The 14,880-nt window shown below is 49.8% G+C and overlaps 1 protein-coding gene across 1 annotated transcript; it reads right to left on the bottom strand.

Moving 5' to 3' along the window:
* Positions 1-5,316: 5,316 nt before the first annotated feature.
* On the bottom strand, positions 5,317-6,645 carry FOXD1 (forkhead box D1). Its single transcript, XM_017808077.1, has one exon. It carries the CDS (start codon positions 6,643-6,645, stop codon positions 5,317-5,319), a length of 1,329 nt encoding a protein of 442 aa, XP_017663566.1.
* Positions 6,646-14,880: the final 8,235 nt, after the last annotated feature.

The raw sequence follows: 14,880 nt of genomic DNA, 5'->3' as shown, positions 1-14,880 counted from the left end.
CAGAATCAATTCAACAGGTCTCTTATGACTTGGAGGAAGGGCAAGTTTAATTATTTTGATTGAAAAAAAATCCACAACTTTCCTTCTGAATTCAGCTCAGCGGTACAATTTCTGAAATTGGCGAGACTCAGCACTTAAAAAAAAGAAAAAGGAAAAAAAAAGTGCCTTTCGTACGCTCCAGTCCATATGTTTTTCTAGTTTTTGTGCACTCCGAGGCCTAGCTGGTAGGTTCCTCCGTGGAGCAGAGCGCAGTGTGTGCCTCTCTGTCCCTCGCCGCGACAGTCCGCGGAGCCGGAGCTCTGCACTTAGAACACATCTTCTTACAATGTGCAGCTTCTGTGTGCCTTACGCGGTGATTCTCGCTGAGACTCTGCCGGGTGCCTCCCCGCTCCCACGAGCAGAGCACCGCCGAGGCCGCGGAGGCCCTGCGCCGCTGCGCGGTCGTGCATGGCCCTCGGTGCCACCCATGCTGCTGCAGCTGGGCTGGTCTGAGGTTGCTGAGGTGTGTACCCCCCAAGCCCCACAGCCTTTGCCTCTGTTCTTCTGGAGCGTGCCGGGAACTGAGTGGCGAGCTGGGTCGGGCGGCGGGGAGGGGTCCGGCGTGGCTCCAGGGCCGGTAGTTCACAGCACACCTTCGGGCGGGGGCCGGCGGTGGGGACCAGAGTTGTCCTGCAAGTGAAAAACAGGAACGAGAGGTTTACCGATTTGGGGCTCGCCTGCATTTCTCTGCCTGTCCCCAAAATCGACATGCACCCATCTGCTTAAAGATGGCACTGAGATTAAAGAGGCATTGAGAATGGTTGTTGCCGCAGCATGGATCCGGCAGCAGCTTGTTACCTTCTGGAGTGCCATTTGCCTGCACACACGTACACACACACATATACACACGCACTTGTGGCGAATGTCTCCTAAACATCTTGGTCGTGCCTTGCAGGGCAGGAACGGGCAGAGAGCAGAGAGCCCACGGCGGCTGCTCGACGTGGCTCTCACGGTGGGGGTTGCAGAGCAGAAAGGACTTGTGGAGAAGGGCATAGAGGCTCTGAAATCACCTGCGGCAGATCATCGGAGCCTGGGGGTGAGGGGCGGCGGAGGCCGAGCAGACACCTACCTGCTCGTGATGCGGCCGGCTGCGAGCACAAGGCGGTCGGTTCCTGCCCGTGCCCGGATTCCGATGGTGCGTGTGGCCGGCAGCAAGGGAAGTGGGAGGAATACTGCTGCGGATGAGGGAGCCACTGGCAACAAGCTGAAAAACGCATCTACATTGGTTAGCAAGTTCCAGAGCGGGGAGCGTTTGGCCACGATCGTAATTTCCATTATTTGTGTCAAATACAATATTACCAGAGACTACTACAGTACTTACTGTAAGTACTGCGGGAAAGTATTGCATACAGAGTGGAATCTCTGGGCCGTGCCAAGGGACAGTTAAACCAGATCTAGTTTCCAACAGATACCCCGCAGAGGCCTCACTCTCGATGGGGGCGACCGTGCGCTTTGCCCTTGCCACCAGAGCCGAAAGAAAGGGAGCAGCTGAGAGCAGGTGAGGGCCTCGCACCCCACTTGCATCCTCCGGAATCGGGGATGGAGTTGGTCCCGGGTACTTGAAACGAGCCTACAAAGACGCGGTGTGCACCAGCTGACACCTCGCTGTCCCCAGGGGTGCCTCTCGCGACACCAGAAATACAAACAGGACCAAAGGTGTGGTCCGAAGGAGCTGCGGGTGGGGAAGGTTTGTGAGGAGTGCAACTTTAGGGCCGGGGATCTGTGCACGGGGGGCTCAGGGCTCGACCGGATACCCGGGCTGTGCTGCTTGCCTCAGCCCACACCGGTGATGACCGAGAGGGCACCATGTCCGGGCCCTCTGTACAAGGCAGCGGGAATGCTCCGGCAGGAAGGGCACAGCGTGCAGACGTGCAAGCTAATCATCTTTGAAACCGGGAAGGGGAAAGCTCTTTTATAGGGGATGTGGGAAGGGACTTAACACAGTCCTGCTTGAGAGAAACGTTATACAAGATGCTTGAAAAGAAATATTTTTTTTAAAACCTAATTAAAAATATATAAATCACCCATCAGAAACAAAGAAATATGTGGAAGGAAACGTTTCTGGATAGAGACACTGTGTGTGGCATGAAAGACGATTGAATACATAAGGGCTTCATTAAATTCCCAATAGATAACATTTGGCTAAATCTATCCCTAGATTAAAACTCTGCATAATAGTACCATAAACTAAAAAGTTTCTTTTTGTGTGGTCCTTCTGGAGGAACTGACTGAAACATTAGCCCCCTCATAGAGCAATCCCCTCCTAATTCACATCCAGTAATTCGTGTCTCAGCCCTACTGGGATATGATGAGCAAGGAAACGGGTTAATGAATCCACACTTTTTCCGCTGGGAGGAGAAGGAGGCGACACTATACTCCTTGTCCTACCAAACTGTTTATTAGGGCCCGGACTATTTTGGAGGAATTGTTCGTCCAGGCTAGGTCCTTGCGAGGACTACACGTCCTCTCTCCCAGCCTTGAAAGCCGTGGAGACCACGGCGGGCCATTAGCATGCGAATGAGGCGCTGCGGCCCGGCGGTGCTGCGAGCTCATCAAAAGTCTGCGGGGCCGGCGCCTTTTCTGGCGGCACCTGCTCCGGAGCAGCGGCTTGGGAACAGGGACCGCCGGAACCGAGACCGAGGACGGGCAGCTTCCCGGTCGACTCGAGGAGAACAGGCGAAAAGGTCTCCACCAACGCCACAAACCTCTTGCCCGATCCCCTACACCACGTACTGCAAATTGTTCCTGCCAGTTTCCCTACCAGCTCGCAGGGGAAGGCCCTGTCCGTATGGGATGAAGGCAACCGGCGGAAAGCGTGGAAGAAACAAGTGGTCAAGCAGTTTGCTTGCCATGCACCTCTGAGAAGACCTGAGGGACAGGCGGCAGGCACACTCGACCCTGCGGCCCGCCGGGCCGGGCCCGGCTCCGCGCAGGGGAGTCGCTGGGCTCCCCAGAGTCTGCTGCGGGGAAGCCAACAGAAACAAACACAGGGTGGGTCGCCGGAATCTACTCTTCCCATGTAACTGCTCGTGGAGAGCGCGAGGACTCGAGAAGCCAGAATACAGACTGACGGCCGGCAGCGTCCCTTCCCGGGGAGCCGGGCATCGCCGGTCTCGGTTGCTACAGCTGCCTTCATCCCGGCAAAACCCTTTCCTGCTTGATTTTATCCGACTGTCCGAGGGAGGCCTCTGCCGAGCTCGGAACCCCGCGCTGGACCGGCCGTAGGCCCGGCGCATCCCCCTGGCCAGTCCCGGAGAAAGCCAGTTAATCGGTCTCTCGTGAAAAAGACGCGCAATCACCGGTACATACACGGTGCCTCTGGGGTATTTTCCCTTTAGTTTTAAAAATTAAAACGGACCCTACTTCGTCTTCTAATGGACCCGGGACACCCAAAGGAGCCTTCCAGTTGCAGACTGCAAATGGAGCCGAGCAGAGATCTTACGTCCACTCTTTCTGCTTTTTCAAAGCTACTAATTTAACACTGCCTTGCTACAAACCAAACAGAAAAGCGTCACTTTTCTATCTACGAAAACACTTAAAGCCAAGGCGACGAAGTATTTCGATATGTAAATGCATGTATTTACCCCACCTTTCCCTCCTCACTTCAAAGAGCACTAAAAGGCATCCCTGCCCTTTATAATTCTTTTTATTAAGAAAATTCACATAATTGATCCCCGAGTCTCCTCAGTTGTTATAAATACAGTCGTACTTGAAAAGAGCCTCCCTGGTTTGAAAAACGTGTATTCTTAGTCCACAACAAGTAACCACATCCTTACTCTTAAAATCTGTGTTTCTCTTTTCCATGCCCAGGTTCTGAATATTTGAGGACGGCTTTGTGGTTAAAAAATTTCTAGTCCATAAAATAGATATTGACGTTATGCTGTTAAAAACGAGTGTTTGGAATCAGAAAAACTGCTTTCATGGTTTGTTCCATATACTTACATGTCATTAATTCGACAGCTTATACACTTAATCAACTCATCACACAAGGATATTCCAGAGCTCATTTTATATTATATGTATTGAAAAGTAGAATCACTGGCCACTGCTATCATCACAGAAATATAAGTGTCTAGGGCAAATCTGTCTTAAGTTCAGTACGTGCCTGTCAGTAGTAGTATTTTCCTTTGGGCCTCTTGGAAACAAAACTGTGATGCAGTTGTGATTTAAAACACACCCAAAAGTATAAAAATAGTTTTAAACCGGCTTTTTAATCAATCCCCTGATTGGTGCCTTACAGAGAGACCTATTTCTATTTATCTTCTCTTTTGTCCCTGATGTTTTTTGTAGTCTTTTGTTTAGGATTTTTGGTTTTGTTTGTTTGTTTTGTGTTGGGGTGGGTTTTTTTGTTTGTGTTTTTTGTTTGGGTTTTTTTTTCTTTGTGGGGGGCGTCTATCATTCTCTGCTAGGGTTAACAACGCATTGACTGCAAAGACCATATTCTGATCTTCTTCTTTATGATTAAATCCGGATGTAATGAATTTCAAGCTATAATATTCCTTGACTATTGTGCTATTAACCCCGAAGAAAAAAATTATCAGTGTCTCAGAGCAATGAGAAATATTAAGGAGGGAAGGATCCAAAGCCAATTATTTGGCTGGAATCCTTTGGTCTTTGGGTTTGGTTTTGATTTTTTTTTTAAAATTAAAATTTTTATTTTTGAAAATGTGTAAAAATTTTACATTAAATTGGTACAATACTTGCCAGTAATTTTTAACAATATTCCTTGTAAAGAATAAGCATAAAGTACAAAATAAAAAACTCCGTAAGTCTATTATAATACAAAACACAGGTTAAAATAAGAAATGATAATCTTGACTTTCTTCTGTGTAAACACGTTAATCTTTTCTTTTATAAAAGTACATGAGACAAGTGTACTAAAATGCAAAAGTATTGCTCTGCTGTCCTCCCTCAAGCCTTTTTTTTCCTGTACATTACTGTTTTCAAGCTCCTAGACCTGAGAATCTCTGAACTTTAACGGTTTAGAGACATTATTTATTACCTTTTTTTTTTTTTTTTTTTTTTTTTTTTTTTTAAGGAGTAACGAATAACTTTCCGATGTAGTTACCGCCTGCCCGTGCAGTATCTAGATCTAGACCTGGCTTTGCACTCGTGCAGGTCCCGGGAGGTCCGCCGCTCACGGCGGACGCCCCCCGATCCCCGTCACAATATCCCCACGCAAAGACAGGCAGCCCCTGCGAGCGGCGTCCGCCGGGCGTCCGAGCGGCGGAGAAAGGAGATACCCCAGATCCTACCTTCGGAAAGACTCCCAAACACTTAACAGTTAGAGATCCGTGCCGCGAAGCCGGGGGCGGCGGGCAGGGCGGCGGCGGGGGGCACACCGCCCCCGGCGCTCCCCAGCGAGCGGGCCAGCCCCGGCGCCGCGGCCGACTGCGAGGCGCAGCTGCTGCCCGCGCCGGGGCCGGGCCCCCCCCCGATGATGCTCTCGATGGAGAACGGCGAGCGGGCCAGCGCCGCGCCGCTGCCGGGCTTGGCAGAGTGCAGCGAGGCCGCCAGCGCCGTGCCCAGCGGGTGCGCGTAGCCGAAGGGCGTCCGTGCCAGCTCCGCCGCCGGCAGCAAGGGGCCCGGCGGCGCGGCGGCGGCGGGGGGCAGCGCCGCACCGGGGGCGCTGCCAGGGGCGGTGGGCGGTTGGCGGGGCGGCGGGGAGGGGTGGTGGAAGGCGAAGAGAGTGGAGTGGGGGTGGTAGGGCTGGAGCTGGAGACCGTAGCCGCAGCCGTAGGGTCCGTAGGTGCAGGGTGGCTGCTGCGGAGGCTGCGGCGGGGGCTGCGGGAGGAAGGCGGCGGGGTCCACGGCGCGCAGCAGAAGCTCAGGAGCCGGGAGCTGCTGCCGCTTGAAGCGCTTTCGGCGGCGCAGGAAGCTCCCGTTGTCGAACATGTCGGCAGATTCGGGGTCCAGCGTCCAGTAGTTGCCCTTGCCAGGATTGCCGGGCTCCCGGGGAATCTTGACGAAGCAGTCGTTGAGGGAGAGGTTGTGGCGGATGCTGTTCTGCCAGGCGGGGAACTTCTCTCGGTAGTAGGGGAAGCGCCCGCTGATGAACTCGCAGATCTCACTCAGCGTCAGCCTCTTCTTGGGGCTCTGCAGGATGGCCATGGTGATGAGGGCGATGTAGGAGTAGGGCGGCTTCACCAAGCTGTTCTTACCGCCGCCGCCCGCCCCACCGCCGCCGCCCGCCCCGCCGCCGCTCGCCGTCGCCTTCTGGGGGCCACCCCGCGAGGGGGGCCGAGAGCCGCCGGCACCGTCCCCGCCGCCCGCCCCGCCGCCGCTCGCCGTCGCCTTCTGGGGGCCACCCCGCGAGGGGGGCCGAGAGCCGCCGGCACCGTCCCCGCCGCCCGCCCCGCCGCCGCCGCCGCCGCCACCTCCGCCGCGCACGGACGATCGCGGCAGCAGGGCGGCGTCGTGGAGGTCGCCCACATCCTCCTCGTCCTCTTCCTCCTCCTCCTCCTCCTCGTCCTCGGCGTAGGAGCGGCGGCGACGGCGGGTCTGCGGCTCCTCGTCGTCCTCCTCGTCGTCCTCCTCGCCCACCACATCGATGTCGGTCTCCTCAGCCAGCGCCGACGCCTCGGACATCTCCGAGCTCAGGGTCATGGCGCGGCGGCGGGGCAGCGCATCGGTGGCGGCCGGCGCGGCGCGGCGGGCGGGCAGGCGTTCTCCCCGCCGCCGCCAGGCCTCCGCGTCGCTCCGCGAAGAGCCGCCCCGCCGCCGCCACGGGCAGGCGGGCCGCTCCGAGCCGCGCCGGCCCCCAGCGCCGCTGCCGCGCCTCGGGAGCGCTCCCGCTGCTCGCTCACAGGCGGCGGCTGGCTTGGGTTTTGTTTCGGGGTATTTTTTGCTGCTGTTTGGATTTCTCTGTCTGTCTGTCTCTCTCTTTTTTCCCTCCCCTCCCCCTTTTTGGGGATCCTTCTCAGCTTTTTTTCCGTTGGGGTCGGGGTTTGTGGGCGCAGGGGGACTGTGCCGCAGCTCCTGCAAGTCGGTTCCCCCTTCTTTCTCCTCACCTCAAAGCCCAGACATTAATGGATGGGGGGCAGGAGGGAGTGCGCCTAGTCCTGGGAGGAGGAGAGGGGAGGAGGCTGGCGAGGAGGGAGGGCGTAGGGGGTGGCTTGCCGGGCCTTAGGAAAGACGGTGAAAAGGCTGGGGCTTAGTCCCAGAGAGGGCGGCCTTCCTCCCCGCCTTATAGCGGGGGGGCCATCACATGGCTCCCAGCGTCAAAGCGCGACGGGGCGAGCGGCGCCGTGTCTCCCCCCACGAAGAGGGGCGCCTCGCGACCGTCCCGGCCCCCCCGTCCTCACCCCGTCTAGGAGGGGCTCTGGGGGGCCGCGGGGCGACCAGGGCCATCTTTAGTGGAAAAGGGGGGAAATAACATATGACCCCTACGGGGGGGGGGGGGGGGGGGAGGAAGTGCAACTCTGTCAGAAAGAGTTGGAGCATCTTCCCAAGAGCCGTTCGGAGCTCCGCGTCTTCCAGGGCTGCCCTCCGAGATGGGGTGCCGCTTCCCGTGGGAAGGAGGAGAAAAAAAAAATCAGGCCAGAGAGGGAGGTGGTGAGTTAATAAACTTCAGACTTCTGTCCGCGGAATGCTTTAGAGACATCTCTCTCCCCTCCTCTCCTCCTTCCCCCATCCAGAGTTTAACTTATTTAAGAATTAAATAAAATATCTCTCCAAGTCGACCTCACAAGCTCTCAAAGAACAACCTCCAAATCACACCGCTATTCTCAGTTTATTTGTAAGGCTTTTGTTTTTAAAGGGAGAGAAGCAGCTTTCTCCATTATGGAAAACAGTAACAGAAACTTAGCTTACTTCTTTCGTCTGCAAAGGAAAACAATTCGCCGGCCTTTAAAATGCGAATTTTGCTCTAAGTAGGAGCAACACCCCTGAGAAAGTAACACAGAGGATTGTTAATTAATTGCTAATTGAGTCGCACGGGTTCCCGTTTCAGGTGATCCATGCGACGACAGAAGAGCGGGCCCCCCTTTATGTAAGGGCTAGCAGGGGAAAAAACAACCAAAACCCCCACCAAAGAACCCAAACAAAACAAAACCCCCACAAACTTGGAGAGAAATGCAATTACTGTAGTCTTCAAAAGAAAAGCTTTGAAAAATCCCATCGTTCCCAGTTCTGGCAGGATAAACCACAATAGGATTCGATTGGGACAAAAGTAAGGGAGCATTTCGTTCTCCTGCAGAAATCATCGTGAGAAGGGTGGGCTGACGCATAGAGTCTAACGGATCGAATCTCACTTTTCAAACAAAGCACAAACCCCATTTCTTGAAATACGTTTTGGATATATTGTCTTAACCCAAAATTACAAGCCACCCTGTTTCAAACCCATTTCCATGGATTTACAACATAATCCTTTCTACTATTTCCAAATAATCCTATTTATATTTTGTTCACTACTAAGACGCCTACAGGAGAATACCACCAAATGTTACAAAACAGGGGGAGAAAAAAGTAAAAGGGGAAAAAAAAGGAAAAAAAAAGTACCCCCAGTAATTGACTACTATTTTTTTTTCTGTAGAAAAAGTGATGTCAATAGAGATTTACAGTTCATACAGTTCATAAAATGCCTCTTCGAATTAGTTTTGAGGTCTTAGGGCAAGCTACTAAAAGAAAGGTAGACAGGATTTTTCCTCTTCAAAAGGTTACTTCTCTTGACGAAGAGTTAGTATTTTTCCTTTTTACTCCTTCCCCCCCCCTTTTATTCTTTGTCTTCTCCCAGGCTGAAGTTTAAACACCATCTTAAAAAGAAAAAAAAACAGCCTCTGAAGTATGAAGAACGGCGGAGTTTAAATGTTACATGGGGAAGAACCGCTGTAGCGACAAATCAAAAGAATCGGGTCTGCCCTCGGTCCCCTATTATCACCCACGCAGGATGCACGGGTGTTTCACTGAGCGAGTGACACCGGTGGTTCTTCGGTAGCACCGGGTCCCCAGGGGCCCCAGCTGGGTGTGGTTCCTCCTGAACGTGGCCGACGGGGGTGGCCTCGGAGGGTGATGGTGGGTACCCCCCTTGAAAGACCTGGGCAGTAGTCCCAAGCCCTCGCCTATTGGTGCAGGGTGTGTGGTGTGTGTGTGTGCGGGGGGGGCTGCTCAGGAGATTCCTTTCTAGGGGTCAGTTGAGCCAGCCTCCAGTGTGGACAATTAAGACCTCGTGTTAATACAGCTCCTGATCGCGACTTGTCTTTGAGCATCTTCCAGTCGCTCCCGTCCCAACCCGGCAGGTGCCGTCTTAAAAGGGCAAGAAAGAAAAGAGAGAAGGCGAGCAGCGGCGGTACAACCATGAGTGGCATTTCCCGTGGTAAGACCCGCCGTTCCCGGGGCCGCGGGCTTTGCCCTGTCCCCCACCTCGTGGCCGGTCCCGCGCCGCGCCGCTCCGCGCCCCTCCGCTCCCGGCGCTGCTCTGCCCGGACGGGGGATGCCATCTACCGGCAAGGAGCGCCGGCTGCGGTACGCTGTGCACCGGGGCAGGGACGTGTGCCCAAAGCAGCCCCCAGGAAGGGCAGAGTCGGGCAGAAACCCCGCATTCAGGTACTGAGTGGGACTCCGAGAACCCTAAGGAAAAAGAAGCATTTTGGAGGGGCCCTGAGAACACCCTTTCCATGAAATGGCTGGAACTTCCACTACCACCTTCCCACCTCCACCCTGGGGCTCTCCGTCCACACACCCAACCTTGAAAGGACCACCTGTGGCCCAGGACCTCGGGGGCTGCCCTCCGTGGCTTCCTGCTGGTTGTGAATGATGTGATGTTACATGCATTTAAAACCACAGTAGCACACTAGCCAGACCAGGAATATTCTGGTTCACATGGTATGTCCAGGGACACTGGGCAGAAGCCAGACTGGGTGGACCTGCCATGACTTCCCCTTGATGTCTCCTTTATTATGGAAGACAGCATCCCTTGGGACCCCCATAGCATTCCAGGCCATACACCTTTCTGCAGCTAGGGGGCCTGTTTCCAAGAAGGACACACAGGAGCCCGTGCTGGGACAAGGAATAAATGAAACCATATACCTTTCCTGGTCTTTTATTCAAAATCAAAGAACACCCTGGGCACCATTTAGGGCATTTTCAAGCAGCCATACTTGCACACTGACACAATGGCTGAGGTCCTTCAAGTTTTCTAGAACTGACCCTGACCATGCAGAAGGATGCCAAAGGCTTCTTCATCACCACATGAATCAGGTGCCTGGTGGTGGTGTGCACCCCTGGGCGATATGTTGAGTGCTTGTCTGGGTGCAGCCAGTGGAAATCAAGCTAGAGCCTGGCCAGTAGTGACACATGCTGGAGCTGAAGAGTCTTTCCTGGGCCAACTCAGCCTTGAAAGTCTTCAAAACCAAAGGCTGCAGTTCTCCACACCCAGATCCATGTCTTACCCGCAGAACTAGACTTCCTGATATTATATAAATAATATTTTCTTTAATAATTTACTTTTTCTGTCTTGGGCCAAAGATTGGACTGAATTCTGAGCTGCTTGTGTCATGGAAAGAATAAATCTCCAGTGATGCCCTTGCAAGGATGGTTTTATCTGTCACAGGAACAATGGCAGTGACAGCTGTGGTTTTCTTTGCCCAGTATAACAGTGCTCCATTTTAGCTCCACTTTTTTAGGTGTTTACGCCCCTCTTCCCTTACCATGTACCTTTGGGGACAGTAACACTTTCTTTAAGGCTTCTGCAGAGGCTAGGATTAGAGTCTCTGTGTGACCACAATGCATTGGTGAGGGTTGGCAGCAGTCACCTGAAAAACTGAAGAAAAATCTGTGGCTTCCAGCCATGCCTAGTGCTGAAAAAGAGTTTGTCACCCTTGGAGATGGCCCACCCCCTCTCCTCTTGTCAAACATATTTTTCTTCTTGACCAAGTTTGTTTGTTTGCTTGGTTGGTTGGTTTTTTATTTGAATTTGGTTTTTGGTTTTTATTTTCCCTCCTTAGTTCTATAATTCTTATAGGTTGGTACATTTGCTCTGAGAAGTGAAAGTCACTTCCTTTCAGGCCCTTTGGGCTTTTAATTTCTTTTAAAATGTGTTTTAATGTTCTCACAACCCTTTTGAACTTAAGGAGAGTTTTCACCAGTTTAGACCAAGACCAGTGTAGCAGCATAAGCTGACTTCAACATCAGCCAAGACCCGATGTCTAGGGAAGAATATAGGAACAGAGTAAATGTGTAAAATTGATTCCTACTTCCAGAAATCTAGTTTTTAGATTTGGGTTTTTTTTAAGCAAGAGATAATAGCTGAATTTAATAGCCTCTGATGGAGTTTCTTCTGTGAATTTGTCCAGTCATCTTTTGAAATCATGTACTTTTACACCACTAAACATATTCTGTGGTGGAATGTTCCCCAGCTCTAACCATGTGTGGTATGAAGCGTCTCTTTTCATTTGCTTTAAGCAAGTCACCTGCTCATTTAATATGATGTGCTCTCATTTTTGTACTAGAAGAGAGAAGGAACAACTGTTGTTAAACACCCTCTCCCTGCTGTTCACAACTTTGTACATTTTATGACAATTTTTTTCATTGGTTATCTCTTTTTCAGACTCAAGGGTTCTGGTTAAGAATCAATGGATTAGCACAGAAGTAATTCCGTACTCCTGACAATCCTTATAATTCTCTCTACCTTTTCTTGTTCAGCTCAGGCCTATTACTATCGCAATAATCCTTCTGAACAGCATGAGATGCCTAAATTTGCTTTTCCATTTTTAATTTCACTTTATTATTTCTACTCTTTTAAGCCAGTGCCTATGTCTAATGCTAATGGAAGGATATCAGATTTTCAAAATGGAGCACTGGCTGTCAGAACCAATATAGCAGAGTACTTTTCATATGAACAAATCATGTTTTTTTAGGTTACCTTTGATTTCATTACTTCACCAACTACCGAAAGTCTTTCTAATTTTTTCCACGTAAGCCCTAAGTTCTTCTTAGTAGACAAGCTTTAGCAAACTAAGAGGGAGATCCCATAATTAATATCTCAAATATTTGAGATATTTTCCATTTCATTCTGTAGAGCTGGAAGTAAGCCCCAAAGGAGTATGAACCCATTTGTAAATGCAGTGCATATTGGCAAGTATGCTCTTTTTTCACTTAGAAATCCCTGGAGATAAGCTACACTGTGAATGAAGATAGAGAAGAAAATTTTTCCATCTAGAACTAAGTGGGTGGTGGGTTCTGCCAGGACCTGAGCAGAAATAACAGCTACCTGCTGCAGAAAGATGAAGGTCTTTGCCTTGTCCAGCCTTCCCACCTCTGGCCACTTGTGCTCACCACTTACTTCCTGTTGAGCACCAGCTGGACTAGAAACTTGAAGTCAGCTCCAGAATAAATCACAACTTTGCAGCTGCCAAGGCATTAGTCAAAGCTAGCACACTGACACCTATTCTTGTTCATCCCGAGGTAAATGTGCTATGCCTGAGTGGAACTATGCTGACTTTGGGTTATGTCTCAACAGCATTTCTGACTTTAAGTGTTAACGGTTTAAAGACAATCCAAAGACCACTGTCTTAGCAGCAGTCAAAACATTTCCGTGGTAATGGCTTAAAGGATCAAGTCCTCTTGAATTCTGTGTATAGGATACCTACAGCAATAAACTGTTTGAGTCTCTGACATCTGTGCATAAATTTAAGGTACCACCTTTTTGACAGTGAGGAATATGCTGACTTCTGGCTCTTACCTGTTTTCTAGCAAGATCATTATTGTCAAAGATTAACAGGTAGGCCTTTCTTAGCAACCTTTTACCAGTCCTATTAACATGAAATCCCAAGCATTCTGCAAAGCCTGTTTGAACCATGTACAGTGAAGGCAGGGGATTCTTGATATAGCACTTCCCTGACTGCTTTCCAGTCGGCCTCTGCAGGATGTTACAAACAGAGAGAGGCATCCCACAGGTCATGAAAGGCTTGTGACGTGGCTTTAAGCCCAGTTATTTGGGTTGCTGAGTTTAAGAGCTACAGGCATGGTTGAGAAAAGGACACTGCTGAGGAGCACTCTTCCTTCACACCGCATTCTATTACAGATCACTCCATACAACTCAGCAGCACGGGGTACAACATATGAGATGAAAACAGCATCGGGCTTACATTCAATCTTCCCGGGCTCCTATTCAATGTCTATATATTTAGTATCCCTTAAAAAGTTATGAATTCTTGAGTGAGTGTTATGTCCAGATACCTGGAGGTAGTTTCTTTTCCATTTGTCTCTCTCTGAAGAGTTTTGCTCTTCTACCCCATAATGCAGCTATTTTCCTCCATTAAATTACTAACATATATGGATATTTTCCCAAATAACTTAGTGCTTCTCCCCCCTTATGTCCTGTTGTTAAACACAGTATTCTTCTGAACAAATGTTTCCAAATGAGATTTTGACTATCAGACAGATTTCTCTCACTCCCTGAAAACACATTTTTTAGTTTGTTGTCACTGGCAATCAGGACACTATCAGGACACTATTACTATAGCATGATCGCTTTTGTTTATGATCTATGATTAGATACTAACTTAACACATCTCCTCAACATACCCTGTTGTTACTTATGCAGCACTGGCCATGACTTTCAGAAGAGCTTTACCATTGGCATTTTGATAGCAAATGTTGTCATTCTTCTGTCTTTAAAATTTCGCATAATTTAGGTTTAATTTTCCCACTCCTATGCTGCTTTTCTGCAGTTAATGAACTTTTCTTTAGCGATGTATATTCTTTGATGAGTTTGAGATCATAACTTTCACTCTTTTACAGAACTGAAAAGATGCTTACTGAGCTCAGGCTCCATTTCAGTGCTGTATCTTTTGAATCTGTTTCATTTCTCAGTAGAAATTCTGCTACAACTAAATCCAGCTTTAGGGTTATGCTTTCCATTATGCAGTTACACAAAAACAACTGAAGAAAACAAGACAATACTGTTTAGCATTCTAAAATAACTTTTTCTCTGATGCAAAGTTTGTTTTTTGAAGGTCTGCCGTTTGAGATCCACAAAATGTAACCAAATCTTAGAGTCTCTTGAACTGTCATTCTTGAGCTGCTTTAGTTGATTCCTGATACAACTCAGTGATGTGGTTTTCAGTATAATTTACCTTCAAAATCTTGCATGAGGGAATATGAGATCATACCTCTAGATCAGTTAATCCCAAGATGACAGCTGGAACAGCATTTCCTACAGCATCTATCTTGGAATAATCTTTCTGTGACTAATTTTCACTTCAGTATTTCAGCCAATTAAATAATTTTGCATGTTTGTAATTATCATTTGGCCTAGTAACTCTAAAATCTTTCTTGTACCTTGATGGCAAATTGTGATAAATCAGAGGCTGATTGAATTTTACTTTCAATACCTTGCAGTGATCCTGGTTAAGTTTGGTTTTTTTTTTCATTGTGGTTCTCTTCCCTTTTGCTGCAGATACATTGCCAGTTTCATACTGCAATAAATTTAAAACACGTCTCCAGGATGAAGGACCACCGCCTCCCTAAGATCCTGCTCTATGGTGAACTTGCCACTGGCTGCCACATGAGAGGAGCCCCGAAGAAAAGATACAAGGACTCCTTGAAACAACATCTCAGCCTTGGCCATATTGATCACCATAACTGGTCTAGTCTGGCCTCAAATCGGGAGGCCTGGAGACACGCCATCTATAACGCAGCTGTCTCCTTCGAGAACACACGCAGGATCACTCTCGAGGAAAAAAGGCAACGCAGAAAGAACCGTGTATTGCAGAATACTCCATCTAAGGAGTCTTTCTGCTGTGCCTTTTGCAATCGGATATGTCTGTCACGTATTGGCCTCATGAGCCACTAACGTGCCTGTAACAAATGTGGATAGAGCCTTCCCAAATCTTCGTTCGC

The sequence above is a fragment of the Lepidothrix coronata genome, unplaced genomic scaffold (assembly GCF_001604755.1).
Source record: "Lepidothrix coronata isolate B3197 unplaced genomic scaffold, Lepidothrix_coronata-1.0 Scaffold22, whole genome shotgun sequence".
Classification (NCBI taxonomy): domain Eukaryota; kingdom Metazoa; phylum Chordata; class Aves; order Passeriformes; family Pipridae; genus Lepidothrix; species Lepidothrix coronata.
Note: the sequence above shows the minus strand (reverse complement) of the source record. Positions and strands in the feature narration are given on the sequence as shown.